Here is a 16,129-nt window from a genome sequence, read left to right as displayed (position 1 = left end):
AACGAGTCACTTGTTCTGTGATAACATGAGACGATAACAATCCAACAGCAAAGATGATATCATGATCCGTCATATCGCACGGTACCACCCCAGCTTTGAAAACAGTCGCGTTCAAATTCGATATGACATGATCTATTAAGGTGCCGTCACAGTCAGCCGGAGTACGAGTGGGCTCTCGGATCCACTGATCCATACCATTCGCAAGCAAAGTATGCAAGTACTGACTGGACTGACTATGTTGAAGCATGTTGATGTTAATGTCACCCATTATTATAATGTTGTATTGGGAGAGAAGGAGACCACTAAGAACTTCGTCTGGTTTTACAAGAAAGTCAGTCACGCTACACTGGGGCGACCTATATATGACACCAATTATAACGTCTTTACCCTTAAATGCTAATGAGTCAGGACTAAAAAGGTCAGAAGAGACCTCCACAAAAATAGATTCGCAGAAATCGCACTCGATTATAATGCCTCCTCTCAGCCTGTACGGCAACACCTCATTCACAAGTAGCGCTACTCCACCGTGGCAACCGACTGTGCGACTGGAAAATTCTGTGTTATAACCTTGAAATGAGTAGTATGCTTCATTATCCTTTCTCAACCAAGTTTCAGAAAGCCCAAATACAGTTATGGGATTTTCTGTTGATGTAATTAATGAACATAGTTCATCGTAATGTTTATTTAAACTACGCACATTTAAATGAAACAAAGAAAATGTGTTACACAAATATTTCTCGTCTAGGTCCTGAAGAGGGAAATATGGAGCAGAAATACTGATCGGTCACAAGAACCAAAGGTGCAGTCGCCGTCTCAGCCCTACGACATAAAATTGATATCTTCCTTGGTTTTGATCTGTAGAACTGGAGAGTCATCAGATTTCCTGGCATAAATCTTTCCTTTGTTTGTCCACAGATGCTTCCAGTTTGTTATCTTTTTTCGTGCTACCGCAGCGCCCATCAGTTGTTTATTTGACGGTGACAAATGTTCATTGATAAATATTTTGGCAGCACCGGATAGTCCCAAGGACGCACCAGTTAACTTCTGCTTCCTGCCCTTATGGAGCAATTCGTTCCACTTCGTTCGAGAAATCATGCGAACGATAATATTTTCCTGATCAGATTGCCGTGTTGGAACGCGGTGACAGATGTCAATGTCCGCATTCTCTAACTTCACTCCCGATATCTCAGCTATCTTTTTCACAACATCAGCGGGACCGGGTGCATCCTTCGGTACTCCTTTGATTTCAAGGTTGTTTATTCGCTGGTACTGTTCTAAAGCAGATAGTTCTTGTTGCGTCCTCTGAACACATTTCTTCAGCTCGGCGATTTGAGTTTTTAAATCATTCACCTCACAACGCAAGGCATTAAGTTCCTTAATGTCATTTTTGCATTCATTGAGGGTGTCATGACAATTTTGTATGCTGTCTTTCAAGGACCGGTTGTCGGCCCGCATTTCTCGTTTCAAGTCTTCAATAGCCTTGACAAGCTCCTTAATTTCTTTCGCGGACATTGTACAAGCAGTCAATGTACGAGAGCACAGAACAGGCAACAGTTCAGGCAACGGTTCAGCGGCAGTGCTGATAAACTAAACAAAATTACACAATAGAAAATGACGTTCTCACCTGCAACACGAATAGCGATTAGATCATGCGTACAACAAATGCACTGCCGCTGAAGTAACGACGGGTCGATAACGGCAGCCTGCTTTTAAGAACCAGCGATGAAGTAGAGGGCGGGAGCAGCGAACAGGCAGCACCGGTTTAGATCATGTTGACAGGTGGATTCCAGGTGCCGATGTTGACTGCAACACGAATAGCGATTAGATCATGCGTACAACAAATGCACTGCCGCTGAAGTAAAGACGGGTCGATAACGGCAGCCTGCTTTTAAGAACCAGCGATGAAGTAGAGGGCGGGAGCAGCGAACAGGCAGCACCGGTTTAGATTATGTTGACAGGTGGATTCCAGGTGCCGATGTTGACTGCAACACGAATAGCAATTAGATCATGCGTACAACAAATGCACTGCCGCTGAAGTAAAAAAGATCCATTATGGTTTAGGATTATTTTTCCTTTGCAATGTTCCCACACTGATCTTGGTGACAAGTTGTCTCTCATTAAATTCCTTTTGAGTTGTATTTCACACTGCTTACAGCATAATGTGAGAATGAGAAAATGTATGATTCACATGTTCTCAGCATCCTCTACAGCAACTGCTCTTGGGCCACGGAGTAAGAAGACTAGGAGATGACACTGCCCATAGAAGCAAGCGCCGGCGCGCGACCTGGGGGCCTATTCCGATCTATGTCGGTAGCGGGAATGTGTCGTTCGGGAGCGAGAACACGTGGTATGTGACGCAACGTAACGCTATCGAAGAGAAATTGGTATTCCCTGCGCTCCAAACGCGTCGCGCGTAAGCGACGGTGTCGCTCACGGGAACGACAGCCTCCACCCTGTCGATAATGTGATGATACTGTCGTTAAGCTGAGCGAGAGCTCTCAAGACGGCTGCAAGTCGCGTGGCTAAACACAATCACGGTTGGCGCCGGTGTTTAGATCGGGCGACAACGGGTTTGTATCAGATGAAACGTGTTTATTGAAAACACTTTGCCACAGAGACAATTCTCCACTATCATACATATCAAACAATACACAAAGGTCTGCCTAATCTGCAATCTATCATTCAGTTTGGCACTGATGATGTCCGTCGCATGACGGATGAAACGTCTGAGTAAACCCTGTTATTTTGTTATGTTAAGTCGGAGTTCTCTACTTTTTTGTCTAGTTATGTGGTCTCCCCGCTTTTGGAGTGTTTTTGCATAAAGATGCAGGTTGTGAGAGGCACATAAACACTGCTTACATTGCTAACCTGTCTATCGCAAGACATGTGAAAGGATTGCCAAATTAAAATTCAGTAATACAAAAATGATTCTGAAATACATAATTCCAATGGAAGGGAGAGTAAACATTGGATCCCTGGCCATTCCTGCATACCTGGGAATGACGCGGCGGATGCAGCGGCTTCCCGGGCACATCAGTCCGGTCCAGTTCGTAAGGTATATTTTACTCCCTCTGACACCCGCTTAATGCTGTCTGCTTTGACGCAGAGACCTGTGGCACAGTGATTTTGGAAGGCCGCCACTGACCAACGTAGACCCAGACTTTCCGTTCGTGGTCCCACCCTCGCTTCCTCGGTCCATGGGAGACCCTAATCCACCGGTTTCGTCTGAAGGTCCCATACAGCCGTAGCTTTCTACACATGATCGGGAAAGCAGCCTCCCCAAACTGCTCCATGTGCGGTGTTGTGGAAGATGTAGAGCACATTTTGATGTCCTGCGTACGATACACTGAAGCTCGTCGGCTTCTACAGTCGGAGCTGGCAGCAGTGGACGGCTGTCCGCTCAGCGTTTCAAAAGTATTTCACAGTGTCAGACACCGGGCGTTCTCCGCTATAGTGACATTTTTGCGGGACATTGATGCAGACAACAAGTTTTGAGCCTATGTGTGTTTTGTGGGTTTTGCTGTTTGCGTGTTTGCGCGTTCTGTGACATCTCAGTGTGTGTGTACTTTCTGTCGCAATCACCCCCACCACTAATCATCATCATCAGCATCATCATCGCCATCTTCCTGCTCACCTTCATTGGCATCATCATTCAAGGAGTTTTCCACCAAAGTAACTGCTGCAAGTGATGTGGAGTTGCGGGCCTCACATTAGTGAGGCCAAAATCTCCATTTTATTTTTTTCCTTAAAACCAACCAACCAACCAACCATTGGAATAACAGGTAAAGGTAAAGCACTGAAGTGTTGGCATTCTTCTGATGTGTATGATATACTGCTCTATTTAACCCATGACGTATATGTTGTCAAACATTAACTTCTTGCATTCAACATCAAGATGCTGTACCTATTCCATCTAAGCGACTCGTCTTTAGACGGACACGTGGCGCACCATTTTGGCACAAAGATTTGATATCTCTGCTCGTTGGACATATCAAGCAAATACTGTGCCAAAATTATGTTACCTACATGACATGCTGCATCTGCTGAGATATGTTACGGAAGAAATATTCCTGAAGCGATTAAAGGCAGTGCATGCGAGTACATATGCTTTGCAAAGTTGTTCCAAAGTTCCAAGTAGTTGTTACAAAGTATGTTCCTGTTGAATTGGCAAAGCATTAGTCATCCCATAACAAAGTGATGAAAGAAACTTGTGAGAAATGCGAAGCCGCAAGCACTGTTGCATGGCCATGTTCACAATGGGCAATGACGCTTTTCACTTTGCGTACCGCGGACTGACTATGCTCAATGAGTGGTTTGCAGTGTTTATGATTGATGTAGGCCATGGCAACTATCGATGAACTTTGCAGAGTGTGCAATGATATCTTTTGTGAACAAAACAAACCTCAATATATTCCCATGTAATTTTGATCCTACAATTAATTGAGTTGAGGGTTCAGGTATTTAGGTGTGCACCTCTCTTCTGATATTTAGTGGAAATCACACAGTAGCTACGCATCCTCTAAGCCTCTTTAAAAAATTGTCTTCTTGAAGTGGACACGAAAACTACCTTTCGTAGACAGTATGCTGCTGGCATACAAAAACCTTGTACAAAGTGCCTTACAAACGGTACAAATCACATCATGTTTGAGCTTTTGCGTGGAGGTCCACGCGAAAGCTTCTACAAATTAAACTTAAACAAAAATCTTCAGTGTCGGTTTCTGTATTTTGTTTATGTAAGATGTAGTTATAAGAGTGGGTTAAACCACCTCGCAGAAGTTGCAGATGTTGTTCATCAACTTTATTTTGAGATGGACAGGGAGTTTCATTGCCTGGGGTGATACTCTACCCCATAGCTGCTTGTGGTGTGAGGAAGGAAATAATGTCCCATGGAGTCCAAAATTGCCAAAAGAGCTTTGAGAGCAGGTATTCGTGGGCTCGATTTAGCCATAGGCCAAGCAATTTTACCTGAAAATGGCAGGTTGGAACGCTTGGTAGTGTGGGCAACGACACAGAATATACTCTGGGTCTTCTACAGCACTGCAGTGACAGTATCTGAGAGAGTCAACTTGCCTCAGGTGGTAATGGCACTGAGCTGTAAATGCCCCATTGAGTCACAGTCCATAAGTCACAGTGCACCATCTTGGCGACACACACACACACATACATTGGATGGTGATGGGGTGGGCGATTCACAGCCGCTGAGGCGGTACACTGCCCTATTTCGCGTTGGGGGAGGATGAAGGGATGATGATGGGACTTTCAAAGAGCCGTCGCCAGACCGGTGGAGCACAAGTACTCCGCCAGAAGACGAAGGCCCTGCGTCTGGTGGGCAGCGTTCGACCACGGACCGAGGATCTTCGTTAGGTTGAACGGCCGCTTGTCAATGCGTTGCATAGAGAGTTCCATTAGGGCACGCTCGTGGTGGTATTGCCCGCAAGCCAGGATGACGTGGCTGAGGTCGCCGTGCACTCCACAAGTGGGGCAGAGGGAAGACGAGGTGGAGCCGAGACGGTGTTGAAAGGCAGGTGTAAAGGCAACGCCTCATGCGGTGGAAGAGAGCAGTTAATGGGGGCGGTAGTCGCGGAGGAAGGACGAGAGAAAGCGTGGGGTCTACATCAGAGAGAAGGGAGTGAGCTATGTCGTGTTCCCACTGAGCCTGCATCTTGGAACCGGTGAGAGTCAAGAGGAGGTGTTTTCGGTCGCCCGACGACATCATTGTCGGGGAAAAAGCTGCTTGCTGATGGGCGTTCAATGCGGCTCTGTCTGCTTCTTCGTTGCCGCTGATACCGACATGTCCGGGGATCCACTGCAATATTACAGTGTGCCCTACAATGGTCGCCTTCTTATAAGCTTGTGTGACGGAACGCAAGAGACGTTTACATGATGTTTACGTGATTGCCGTTGTGACAAATGGTCGACACAGCAGTTTTGCGGTACGTTTTATATGTTGCTCATCCTGGACATTTTTCGCTACCCGATTTCCTGTCTAAAACAGCTACGACTGCAACAATGTCACTTCACCCATGAATTCCTTTATGAGTTGCACGCGCGTGTTAGCACACCAAGTCGTTACACGTGTGAAAAATAAATACCCGACGAAATCGGCAGCACAAACATATGCTTTATTAGAGCTTGCAGTGATTATTCTTATTATGGAGCACATCCCGCAACACCATACGGCTCCGTCGTTACTCCATTTTCTCAAATAGCCTCGTCCGCAATGGTAGCCGAACGGCCGAACCGCTGAAGCGTTGTTTTCCTAGTATTCATACGCGTAGTTATTTATGCCTGTAACTTAATTGAATTGAATGAATGAATAATTGAGAGATACATGGCTGAATACGACACAGAATTGCATAAAGACTCGTTATTCTGGAGTATGACCCTCTTAAACACTGATTTTCTCACGTAAGACCATGCTTAACACTGGACTGCATAGACCCATTGTGATTTATTTTGACAGCTTGGATTTCAAAGGATTGGAATTTGAAGGGTGGATTTCTTAGCGTGGATTTCAAAAGTTTTATTATTAAGAGTGGGTAACAGGGTACACCAAAAATGGTTGCTGAGGCGGTCTCCGCTTCGGAGAGTCGGAGTATGTTTTTTGCAGCAGTCAGGTAACCCCGCAGAAGGACCTGAAGACCGAACCAGTAAGCAGGACTCGTCCTTCTCGACAATTCGCCCACACCGTTATTGCTTTGAAACAGGAACAGCGCAGGAACATTTCAAAGTGCCGACGGACGCCGTGGCAACCGTCATTCGCCTTTCTCTTCGCCTGCCCTGCGGTCCTGTTGAAGCGTTGGTATGTACACTGCAATTTTTGTTCTCGTAGTGCCGGAAGTCTGTTGTAGCTAATAGCTCCGGTAATGGATTGACATTTTGGGCTTCTTCGCATACTGTCATGTTGTCAGCTCCGGGAAACAGCAACGACGACGAGGCATTGGCATCGACGGACTGCTCGTGGCGAGGTGACGAGGAAGAGAACTGAGGAACGGACTGGCAGTTCGAGCCTGGACTCGGAACGAGGAGAATAAACCCTGAACACTCTCACGTTGTTGTCTTGTTGTAGGTCCGGGAGAGATTTAACTGGCGCAGTCGACAGGATCCCGACAGGATCCCCGACAGGATCACCCAGCGTCACGCTCCTGGCAGGACAGGTGGGCAGAGTGTTCCGGACATCCTACGTCACTACTCGGACCACTCCGAAGGAGCGGCAGCTTGGCGGGTCGGACTTCTGGCCTACCGAGCTAAGGCAACGGCAACCACCGTGGGCTGCGTGGCATCGGCTGCAGCAGAATTCTTGCAGTGGAGGACAGGTGGCGTGTCCAGGGACGGGTGAGAACCTCAATTGATTTTCTCCCGAAGGACCAGGTCAATGGTGACGACGAGGGGGATGGAAAGGGCAGAACAGGGTAGGGACCTCGCGCCGGATGGGGCACAGCAGACTCCATTGTCTCCTGGACATATGGAAGGGGTGACCGACTCTGAGCAGGACAGCATGCGCGGAGACCCTGTGAGGCAGAGTAGTGGTGAGATGGTGAAGGCGACCGCTGATCTGGGGGCGGATCGAAGGGACTTGGAGGCGCTTAGGTTACAGATTGAGTTGCAAAGGTTAAGGTTGGCGACAGTGCAGACAGAGGTGCAGGCTCGTGGGGAAAGCGCGGCTGGAGGTACGCGAAGGCGCATGGGCGAGTACGCAGCAGAACTACGGGCTACCTTGCCCCCGATGCCCGATCTGGATGCCTTGGTGCCAGCATGGTTTCGGAGTGCTGACGCGTTATGTAATTCCCTGGAAATCCCTGAGTCTGTGCAGGGCGCTGTGATCCTCCCTTTCTTGAATGAGCGGATGCGAGCTTTCGTGGCTTCCCAGACGGCCACAGAAATCCTAACCTATGGGCAGTTGAAGACGTTAATTCTTAAAGAGTTAAGGCTAACGGCGAACACGTACAAGCGGTTATTTAACAGCGCTACGAAGACTACGGACGAGTCTTGGAATCAGTTTGCCACTAGAGTAGAGACGTTGTTGAGGTATTACTTGGACAGTCGAGGCGTTCAGACGCTGGATGACCTCAGGAAACTGATGATATCAGACAGACTGAGGGAGGAAATGTCTGAGGAAATGCAAAGGTTTGTTTTGCAGGGTGAAGTAAATCAGTGGTTACGTCCTAGGGAACTGGTTTCAGCCGCAGAAAATTTCGAGGAGTCGTGGCAGGATGTAGTTGATGCGAGAAGACGCGGTGGGGTCACGCGAGATTATCAGAACGGCCATGTTAGTGGGGACAGGGATACTGCACGACCACGTAGGACAGGGGACAGTGACGATGGGAACCCGAGACGCTGTTTCCATTGCGGGAGGTCCGGCCACATGCGTAGGGCTTGCCCAGAGCTTCAGCGGGGATCGGAGGGGCAACGGTCTGTATCCCGAGCGGATGGTCCACGGAGGTTAGTCGCAAAGGTCGGGTTCCAGGGTACAGACGGAACAGTGCGGGATCGTGCGGACTGGGTGGACATTGCCATAGAAGGTAGAGCGGTCACAGCCAGAGTAGACTCCGGCGCGGATGTAACGGTGGTGCACCCGAGAGATGTACCAGCGAAGTGTTGGGCACAAGCGGGGGGTGTTGTACAGTTAAAGGGTGCTTTCGGAGCTCCGGTTGAGGCAGAACTGCGATATTTGGATATCGCGCTGAAAGGGGAGAATAGGGGAGTGGGAGTTTCTCCTCAGTGTAGGATCTTATGTGCGATTACCAGTGAGTTGTCGGATGACGTCGGTGCCCTGATCACGCCTCAAGATTACGAAGAGCTCACCAGGGCGGTCCGAAGAGCCAAATCTGAAGCGGAAGAGATGTTCACTATAGAACGCCAGGTGGATGCAGGTGCAGGGATGACCACGATGGGTGAGCACGTAGAATTGGAAGACAGCGTAGCGGAGGAGTCAAGGGAAGCCGGCGCAGTTGTAGGAGCAAACAGTGTAGGGGTAGCGGGCGAATGTGCAGAACCCTCAGATTTACAGTTTGCCAGGGAGCAACGGGAAGACACGTCCCTTTCGGACGCGTGGGATCAGGCCCGAAGCAAGACCCATGGCATGCTCATTGGGAATGGAGTGCTCTTTCATATGGAAGATGTCAATGGTAAAAGACAAATGCAACTTGTTCTACCACAGTCTCGGAGGGAGACAGTCTTAGAGTTAGCGCATGACCGGCCGATTGGAGGCCATTTATCAGGAAAGAAAACGCGAGCCCGAATAAGGAGTTCCTTCTATTGGCCAACGCTAGTAGCAGATGCGAACAAATATTGCGCGAGCTGTCATATGTGTCAGACGTTTGCCCACCCCCGCGTATCGGATCGTGTTCCAATCACCCCGCTCACCAGACCGGAACTACCGTTTCAAATCGTGTACATAGACTGCATAGGCCCGCTGGAACCGGCATCCGCGAGAGGTCATCGTTACGCCTTGTGCTTAGTAGACCTCTGCACACGTTGGGCAGAAGTGATTCCTCTTAGAGCATTAACAGCAAAAGCGTACGACCCATGGCGGTACGTCAAAGCAGCTGAAGGGTACGAAGTACTGGACACAGAACGAGCTAGGCTCAAGCTTGAAAATACGGTACGGTGGCGTTGTGACAACTGCAAGATGGAAAATCGAAGGCCGCGGGGTAATGCCAGGATCGTGAGGTGGTTGGACGGAAGCATGTCAGTACATTTGAGTTCCGAGATATTTCATGTCCACAAGCAGTCAGATTTTAGAGAGGGAATAGGTCTGGAAGGATAGAAATACTCCATTACCAGGCTCAGGCAGTTTCAGGTGGGCGCCGATCGAGCGCGAGGCATGCGCAGTCGTGCGGGCACCCGGGCGGCTGGACACTTGGGTATTCGGGGAAAGGACAATGTAGCTGCAGATTTCTTGTCGAGGTCGTGCACTTGATCGGGCCGAAGGTTGGAGAAACGTATGCAGTGGTCGAGGGTTCAATTGTGGGAAATAACGTGTGCTCCCTGCTCGGGACGGTTGCGGGATTTTAGTATAACGTTAATGTCAACTGTGTTTTGCTTTTGCTTCTTGGGGTTTAACTTTATGTACATTATATACTGGTCGTTCGTGGAACGTATCAGTTGAGGTGCTAACCGGTTCAGGGTCAAGTCCGCCGTGTCTCGTGCGCCTCATGTGTATTCGCCAGCCTTCACCAGCACGCATGAAACGTGGACACGGTTTCATACTCGAAAGGAGGGAGGTGTCATGTTGTCAGCTCCGGGAAACAGCAACGACGACGAGGCATTGGCATCGACGGACTGCTCGTGGCGAGGTGACGAGGAAGAGAACTGAGGAACGGACTGGCAGTTCGAGCCTGCACTCTTAAAAATGAACTTCACCGCATAGCACGCTCCTGTCCAACCATTATCTCGAATGATATCGTTATCTGCCCTGATTTGTTGAAAACGGTAGGCGTACGCCTTTTCTGTGACACTTATGCTGTTCATAATTGTCACAGAAAAGGCGTACGCCTCCCGTTTTCGACAAATCAGGGCACATAACGATATCACTCGAGATTATGGTTGGCTAAGAACGTGCTATGCGGTGAAATTCATTTTTAAGAGTGTGGACTCGGAACGAGGAGAATAAACCCTGAACACTCTCACGTTGTTGTCTTGTTGTAGGTCCGGGAGAGATTTAACTCATACATTGCTTAGAATAGGGAAATCGTGTTTCGTACCTGTCACCTCGCAGGCGAAAAGTAGACGCAGTCTCGGGGTTTTTACATTATGCATCATCTTCACCAGCTCGCTTGCTTCCTAGCCATTTTTTCTCTGTCACTGGTGTTCATAATGTCGGTTCATGCAATTGGTATTGTGTTGGGAGACTGGGAGGTACCCGGGTTCGAATCCCGGTGCCGGCTGTGCTGTCTGGCGTTTTTCCTGGGTTTTCCTCAGACGCTTTCAGACATATGTCGGCACAGTTCCCCTAGAAGACGGCCCAGGACGCACATTTCCCCAGGGCGTCAGTCGTGACGTTGCCCACATACGTGAGGCCGACAACGGCAAGCCCTTTCACCATCACCACCACCTGGTATTGTTTTGTGCTCGTGATTTTTGTTATTTTTGTTGTTGTTGTGCGCGGAATATGATAGTCACGTCTTTTATTGTGTGCATCATAATTGTTCATGCCGGTAGGTGTAAGCTACCCGTTCTTGTTCTTTTCGTTTTTTTTTTCGCGGATGACGTACAAATGTAAGCTGCAACATCGATGACTTCACGTACGAGTTACGTTAGGCACCAAAGGAAACATCTTAAAGTCAGCATGTATAAGTTTCCATGTTGTGCGTCTGGATGCAATGCGAGGCGTTTTCTTCACATTCCGTTTTCTCTTCTCAGTGCCTAAGAAATCGTGCTCTTAACGAGCATCATCTGCAGGCTCCAACGATTTCCAGTATGGAGGAGACTGAATCATTCCTTCTTGAAGAACTGCAGGTACCGAGAGAATAACACAGCATATAAGATATAATTTTCACCTGTAGGTAAGCTTTGTGCTGAGATTACGTGAATGAAGCCATGCGTGCTTGCTTGTGGCTACAGATATAGCTACAGAACTAGCATGTAATATATAATTGGGGCCTTGTAAAATTTACATCAACCTGTTCTAATGCAACAACAGGGAAGCCTGTTGCTACAACAGACAATACCGGTTATATCAACAGTCCCTGTAAATTTCGTGAAACGGTCATATGTAAATATTAACAGGACTCCTGGACTATATTTTTTCAGCACTTTCCTGTTAAAACAACAGAGAAATTTTTCTCAGTGTAGTGCGACTCAATGGGATCCCTGTTTTTTGTGTACACTCCTAGATGATCTGGAGCATGAGTTCTGCGTAATCCGTTTTGTGTAAGTTTTGCAATTTCTCCTACCTGCCGTTGTACCTTCAATAAATCCGAGTTGCACTAACTTGTTGTGTTCTTTCAATATATAATTCTGGAGAGATTGTTACATTGAAGCACTTGCATCAAATGTGTGGGATTTAGGGTTCGTACTTCAAGCAGAAGCTATCTAGGAGGGGATATCCAAGCGGACGGCGTTAAGTCTCAAAACTAAAGGTAACCTCGCGCTTGGAAACTCATTTATTCAGGCTCTAACAATTCAATAGTGCGTAGAACCGCATGACAGTGTAAGTCATATATTAGAAATTCATAACGACGCTGCATTTCACAGTACAGTTCGTTAAATATGAAGACAGCGAACTAGTTGCATTTGGGGGCCTTCTTTATCAGTGTTCACTTTTAATTTCGAACCATTGGGTGTATGACACCAGCTCGCTTACTTTGTGGCTACAATGTCGTTCGTTAATGGGAGGTAAGGTTAACGTGCGGATGAGCACGCCGCCGCCGGTGATGATGCCGCCGGCTCCCCGATTCACGCTGCCGTCGACGGCTCAAAATACACCCAATGCCGCCGAAAAAAAAAAAGAAAAAAAAACGGCATCGGCGCACATCTCTAGCCAAACCTCTCAAGACCAAAAGAGGCGAAGGCGTGAAGAAATATATATGAAATTGTACATGAATTGGTCGACACCCAATCTGCTACACGTTGTGCGAATCCTACTGCCATCACCAGGCAGGCGAAACCCAGCCAGGGGAAACCCAGCCAGGGGAAGACACTGCATTCTGCCTCCGAGGAACGACACTCCAAGCAAATATAGGAAATCCAGAGGAGTTATTACATACCAGTCAGATACATAGCCATAAACAGGGCGTTTCAAAAAACGTGTCATTCAGACTTTATAAAAAAACGGGGCGACGAAAAAATACAGGGTAAACGGCACTTCTGTGGCAACTGAATTTGCCATCTTGCAAAAATATTTTCATTTGATTTTAATTAAAATAAATTGAATTTCTTTAATTGAACTCCAAAATTTCCCAAGTCAACCTAACGTTTTTTTTTACAGAATTAGAGAGCCCGTAGCGAACTTAATCAGATCCACCAAGAAATCCGCTCGATATTGCAAATGGAGCTGCCCAAAAAAAGTCCCAAAATTTAGGCTTCAAAGTTTCGGGTATTGAACAGCGCACCAAATCAGACGCAAAAATTCGTGGAGAGGAGGACATGCTCCTGCCCCCATGAAAAATAGAAGGCCGAAAAAAAAAAAAACGGGGCGGGAAAAAAGAGGCGGAATCATTTTTGTTTGTCGCTTATCAACGTATGGTGGAATGTCACCCGCCTTCTTATCGGCGCGTCTTGTGCTGCACGCCGCACTCTTAAAAATGAACTTCACGGCATAGCACGCTCCTAGCCAACCATCATCTCAAATGATATCGTTATCTGCCCTGATTTGTTGAAAACGGGAGCCGTACGCCTTTTTTGTGACACTTATGCTGTTCATAACTGTCACAGAAAAGGCGTACGCCTCCCGTTTCCAGCAAATCAGGGCAGATAACGATATCATTTGAGATGATGGTTGGCTAGGAGCGCGCTATGTGGTGAAGTTCATTTTTAAGAGCCACTTTCCTTTTTTTTTTTTGCTATAGTCGTGACGATGGCCACTTGAGTGCGGCCAACAACGGCAAGCTATTCGACCCCTCCCCCTCATTTTTAAGAGTGCGGCCCTGCGATAAACTGTTCTTGCTCCATGGGAGCAGGAGCATGTCCTGCCCTCCGCGCATCTTTGCGCCTGATTTGGTGCGCTGTTGAATACCCGAAACTCTGAAGCCTCAACTTCGGGACTTTTATTTGGGCAGTTCCATTTGCAATATCGAGCGGATTTCTTGGTGGATCTGACTAAGTTCGCTACAGGCTCTCTAATTCTGTAAAAAAAACGTGAGGTTGACTTGGGAAATTTTGAAGTTCACTTAAAGAAATTCAATTTCTTTTAATTAAAATCAAATGAAATTTTTTTTGCAAGATGGCAAATTCAGTTGCCACACAAGTGCAAGATGACACGTTTTTTGAAACATCCTGTATACAGGGTGTTTCAAAAAACGTGTCATTCGGACTTTATAAAAAAACGGGGCGACGGAAAAATACGGAGTAAACGGCGTTTGTGTGGCAACTGAATTTGCCACCTTGTAAAGTTATTTTCATTTAATTTTAATTAAAAGGAATTGAATTTCTTTAATTGAACTCCAAAATTTCCAGAGTCAACCTACCGTTTTTTTTTACAGAATTAGAGAGCCCGTAGCGAACTTAGTCAGATCCACCAAGAAGTCCGCTCGATATTGCAAATCGAACTGCCCAAAAAAAGTCCCGAAATTGAGGCTTCAGAGTTTCGGGTATTCAACAGCGCACCAAATCAGTCGCAAAGATGCGCGGAGGGCAGGACATGTTCCTGCCCCCATGAAAGTAGGTCGAAAAAAAGAGGGCGGGAAAAAAGAGGCGGAATCATTTTTGTTTCCCGCTTATCAACGTATGGTGGAATGTCACCCGCCTTGTTATCGGCGCGTCTTGTGCTGCACGCCGGTACGACGATAAACTGTTCTAACTTCATGGGGGCAGGAACATGTCCTGCCCTCCGCGCATCTTTGCGACTGATTTGGTGCGCTGTTGAATACCCGAAACTCTGAAGCCTCAACTTCTGGACTTTTTTTGGGCAGTTCCATTTGCAATATCGAGTGGATTTCTTGGTGGATCTGACTAAGTTCGCTACGGGCTCTCTAATTCTGTGAAAAAAACGTTAGGTTGACTTGGGAAATTTTAGAGTTCAATTAAAGAAATTCAATTTATTTTAATCAAACTCAAATTAAAATATTTTTGCAAGGTGGTAAATTCAGTTGCCACACAAATGCCGTTGACACCGTATTTTTCCGTCGCCCCGTTTTTTTATGAAGTCCGAATGACACGTTTTTTGAAACACCCTGTATAACGTTGGCAACATAATACCAATCAGGGTGTCCGGTGAGGAAGTGTCATTAAATTTCTAAAAATGGGCTTAACTTCAGAAAATTATGAAACTACTTGGAACACACACACAGAGAGACTTTTGCCACAGATTCTGGCCGTTTGCATTCGCGTCACACATTAATTAAGCTAATTTTGCTAATTGAACTCGAAAATTAGCCAAGCAGAGGTAACGTTTTTCTTTGTGAATTCGGAAGCCAATGGCCATAGCACACTATTCCAACCGGAATCACAGGTTTTTTCAGAAGATTTGCACAAAAATTTGATAGCCGCAAAACAGTCACTTGGCAAGGCGTGTACCATGAAATTTGTGTTTGCGTAAATGCTGGTTCTGCCGTTATCGAGACGAAGTGGAAACAGCCACACCTGACCGACGTTATCAGTGGCTGGGACTGACGGTATGTACGTTGATAAGGGCGGAAGGCGTGATTATGTTCCTGTTCGCATAGGAGGGAGGGTATTTGGATGGAACCGAAAAGTTCCGCCAACGTAAATATCAGCAAGCGCACCTCGCACGGGGACGGTTTTGCGGCTGTCAAATTTTTGTACAAATCTTCTGAAAAAACCTGTGATTTCGGTTGGAATAGTGTGCTATGGTCATTGGCTTCCAAATTCATCAGGAAAAACATTAACTTTCGTTGGCTAATTTTCGAGTTCAATTAGCAAAATTAGCTTAATTAATGTGTGACGCGAATGCAAACGGCCTGAATCTGTGGCAAAAGTATGTGTGTGTGGATTCCAAGTAGTTTTATAATTTTCTGAAGTTAAACCTATTTTTAGAAATTTAATTATACTTTCTGACCGGACACCCTGACACACTGTCACCGACGACCTTGTTATCGGCCGTACCATTCAAAGACACGGCCCACCCAGGGGCGGACCGCGTTATCAATTGGAGAGAGAGAGAGTGCATTGGCATCAAATGGAAGGCCGGCCGCAGGGGCCGGCCTCCTGTAGCATCTCAAACAGACTCGAACAACATTCTGAACATCAACTCTCGCCCAGCGACTAAGGCTGTTTAGAGATTGCTATACGTGTCCGTTTCGCCATGCAACAGTCCATGACACTGGAAAGCCGCAAGTGGGAGAACAACACGAGGATGTGGACACCTCATAGGTTAACATAGAACTTGCCATTGTCCACTCGGAAGAGAATGTCAGAGGTCATCCAGCGGCAGTGAAACTCGGCTGCTCCAAGCACCGCTCGCTCCCTGCAAAGAACTCTGCGAATACCGGCGTTAACTAGCTGGATC

At 47.1% G+C, this 16,129-nt stretch overlaps 2 protein-coding genes across 2 annotated transcripts; one reads left to right on the top strand and one right to left on the bottom strand.

Moving 5' to 3' along the window:
- Positions 1 to 819: 819 nt before the first annotated feature.
- On the bottom strand, positions 820 to 1,512 carry LOC135389605 (uncharacterized). The gene has a single exon (XM_064619640.1). It carries the CDS (start codon positions 1,510 to 1,512, stop codon positions 820 to 822), a length of 693 nt encoding a protein of 230 aa, XP_064475710.1.
- Positions 1,513 to 6,956: 5,444 nt separating this feature from the next.
- LOC135387256 (uncharacterized) lies at positions 6,957 to 11,885 on the top strand. Its single transcript, XM_064616544.1, has one exon. It carries the CDS (start codon positions 7,376 to 7,378, stop codon positions 9,767 to 9,769), a length of 2,394 nt encoding a protein of 797 aa, XP_064472614.1. The 5' UTR covers positions 6,957 to 7,375; the 3' UTR covers positions 9,770 to 11,885.
- Positions 11,886 to 16,129: the final 4,244 nt, after the last annotated feature.

The sequence above is a fragment of the Ornithodoros turicata genome, chromosome 3 (genome assembly GCF_037126465.1).
Source record: "Ornithodoros turicata isolate Travis chromosome 3, ASM3712646v1, whole genome shotgun sequence".
Classification (NCBI taxonomy): Eukaryota; Metazoa; Arthropoda; class Arachnida; order Ixodida; family Argasidae; genus Ornithodoros; species Ornithodoros turicata.
This window is presented reverse-complemented; position numbering and strand designations above follow the sequence as displayed.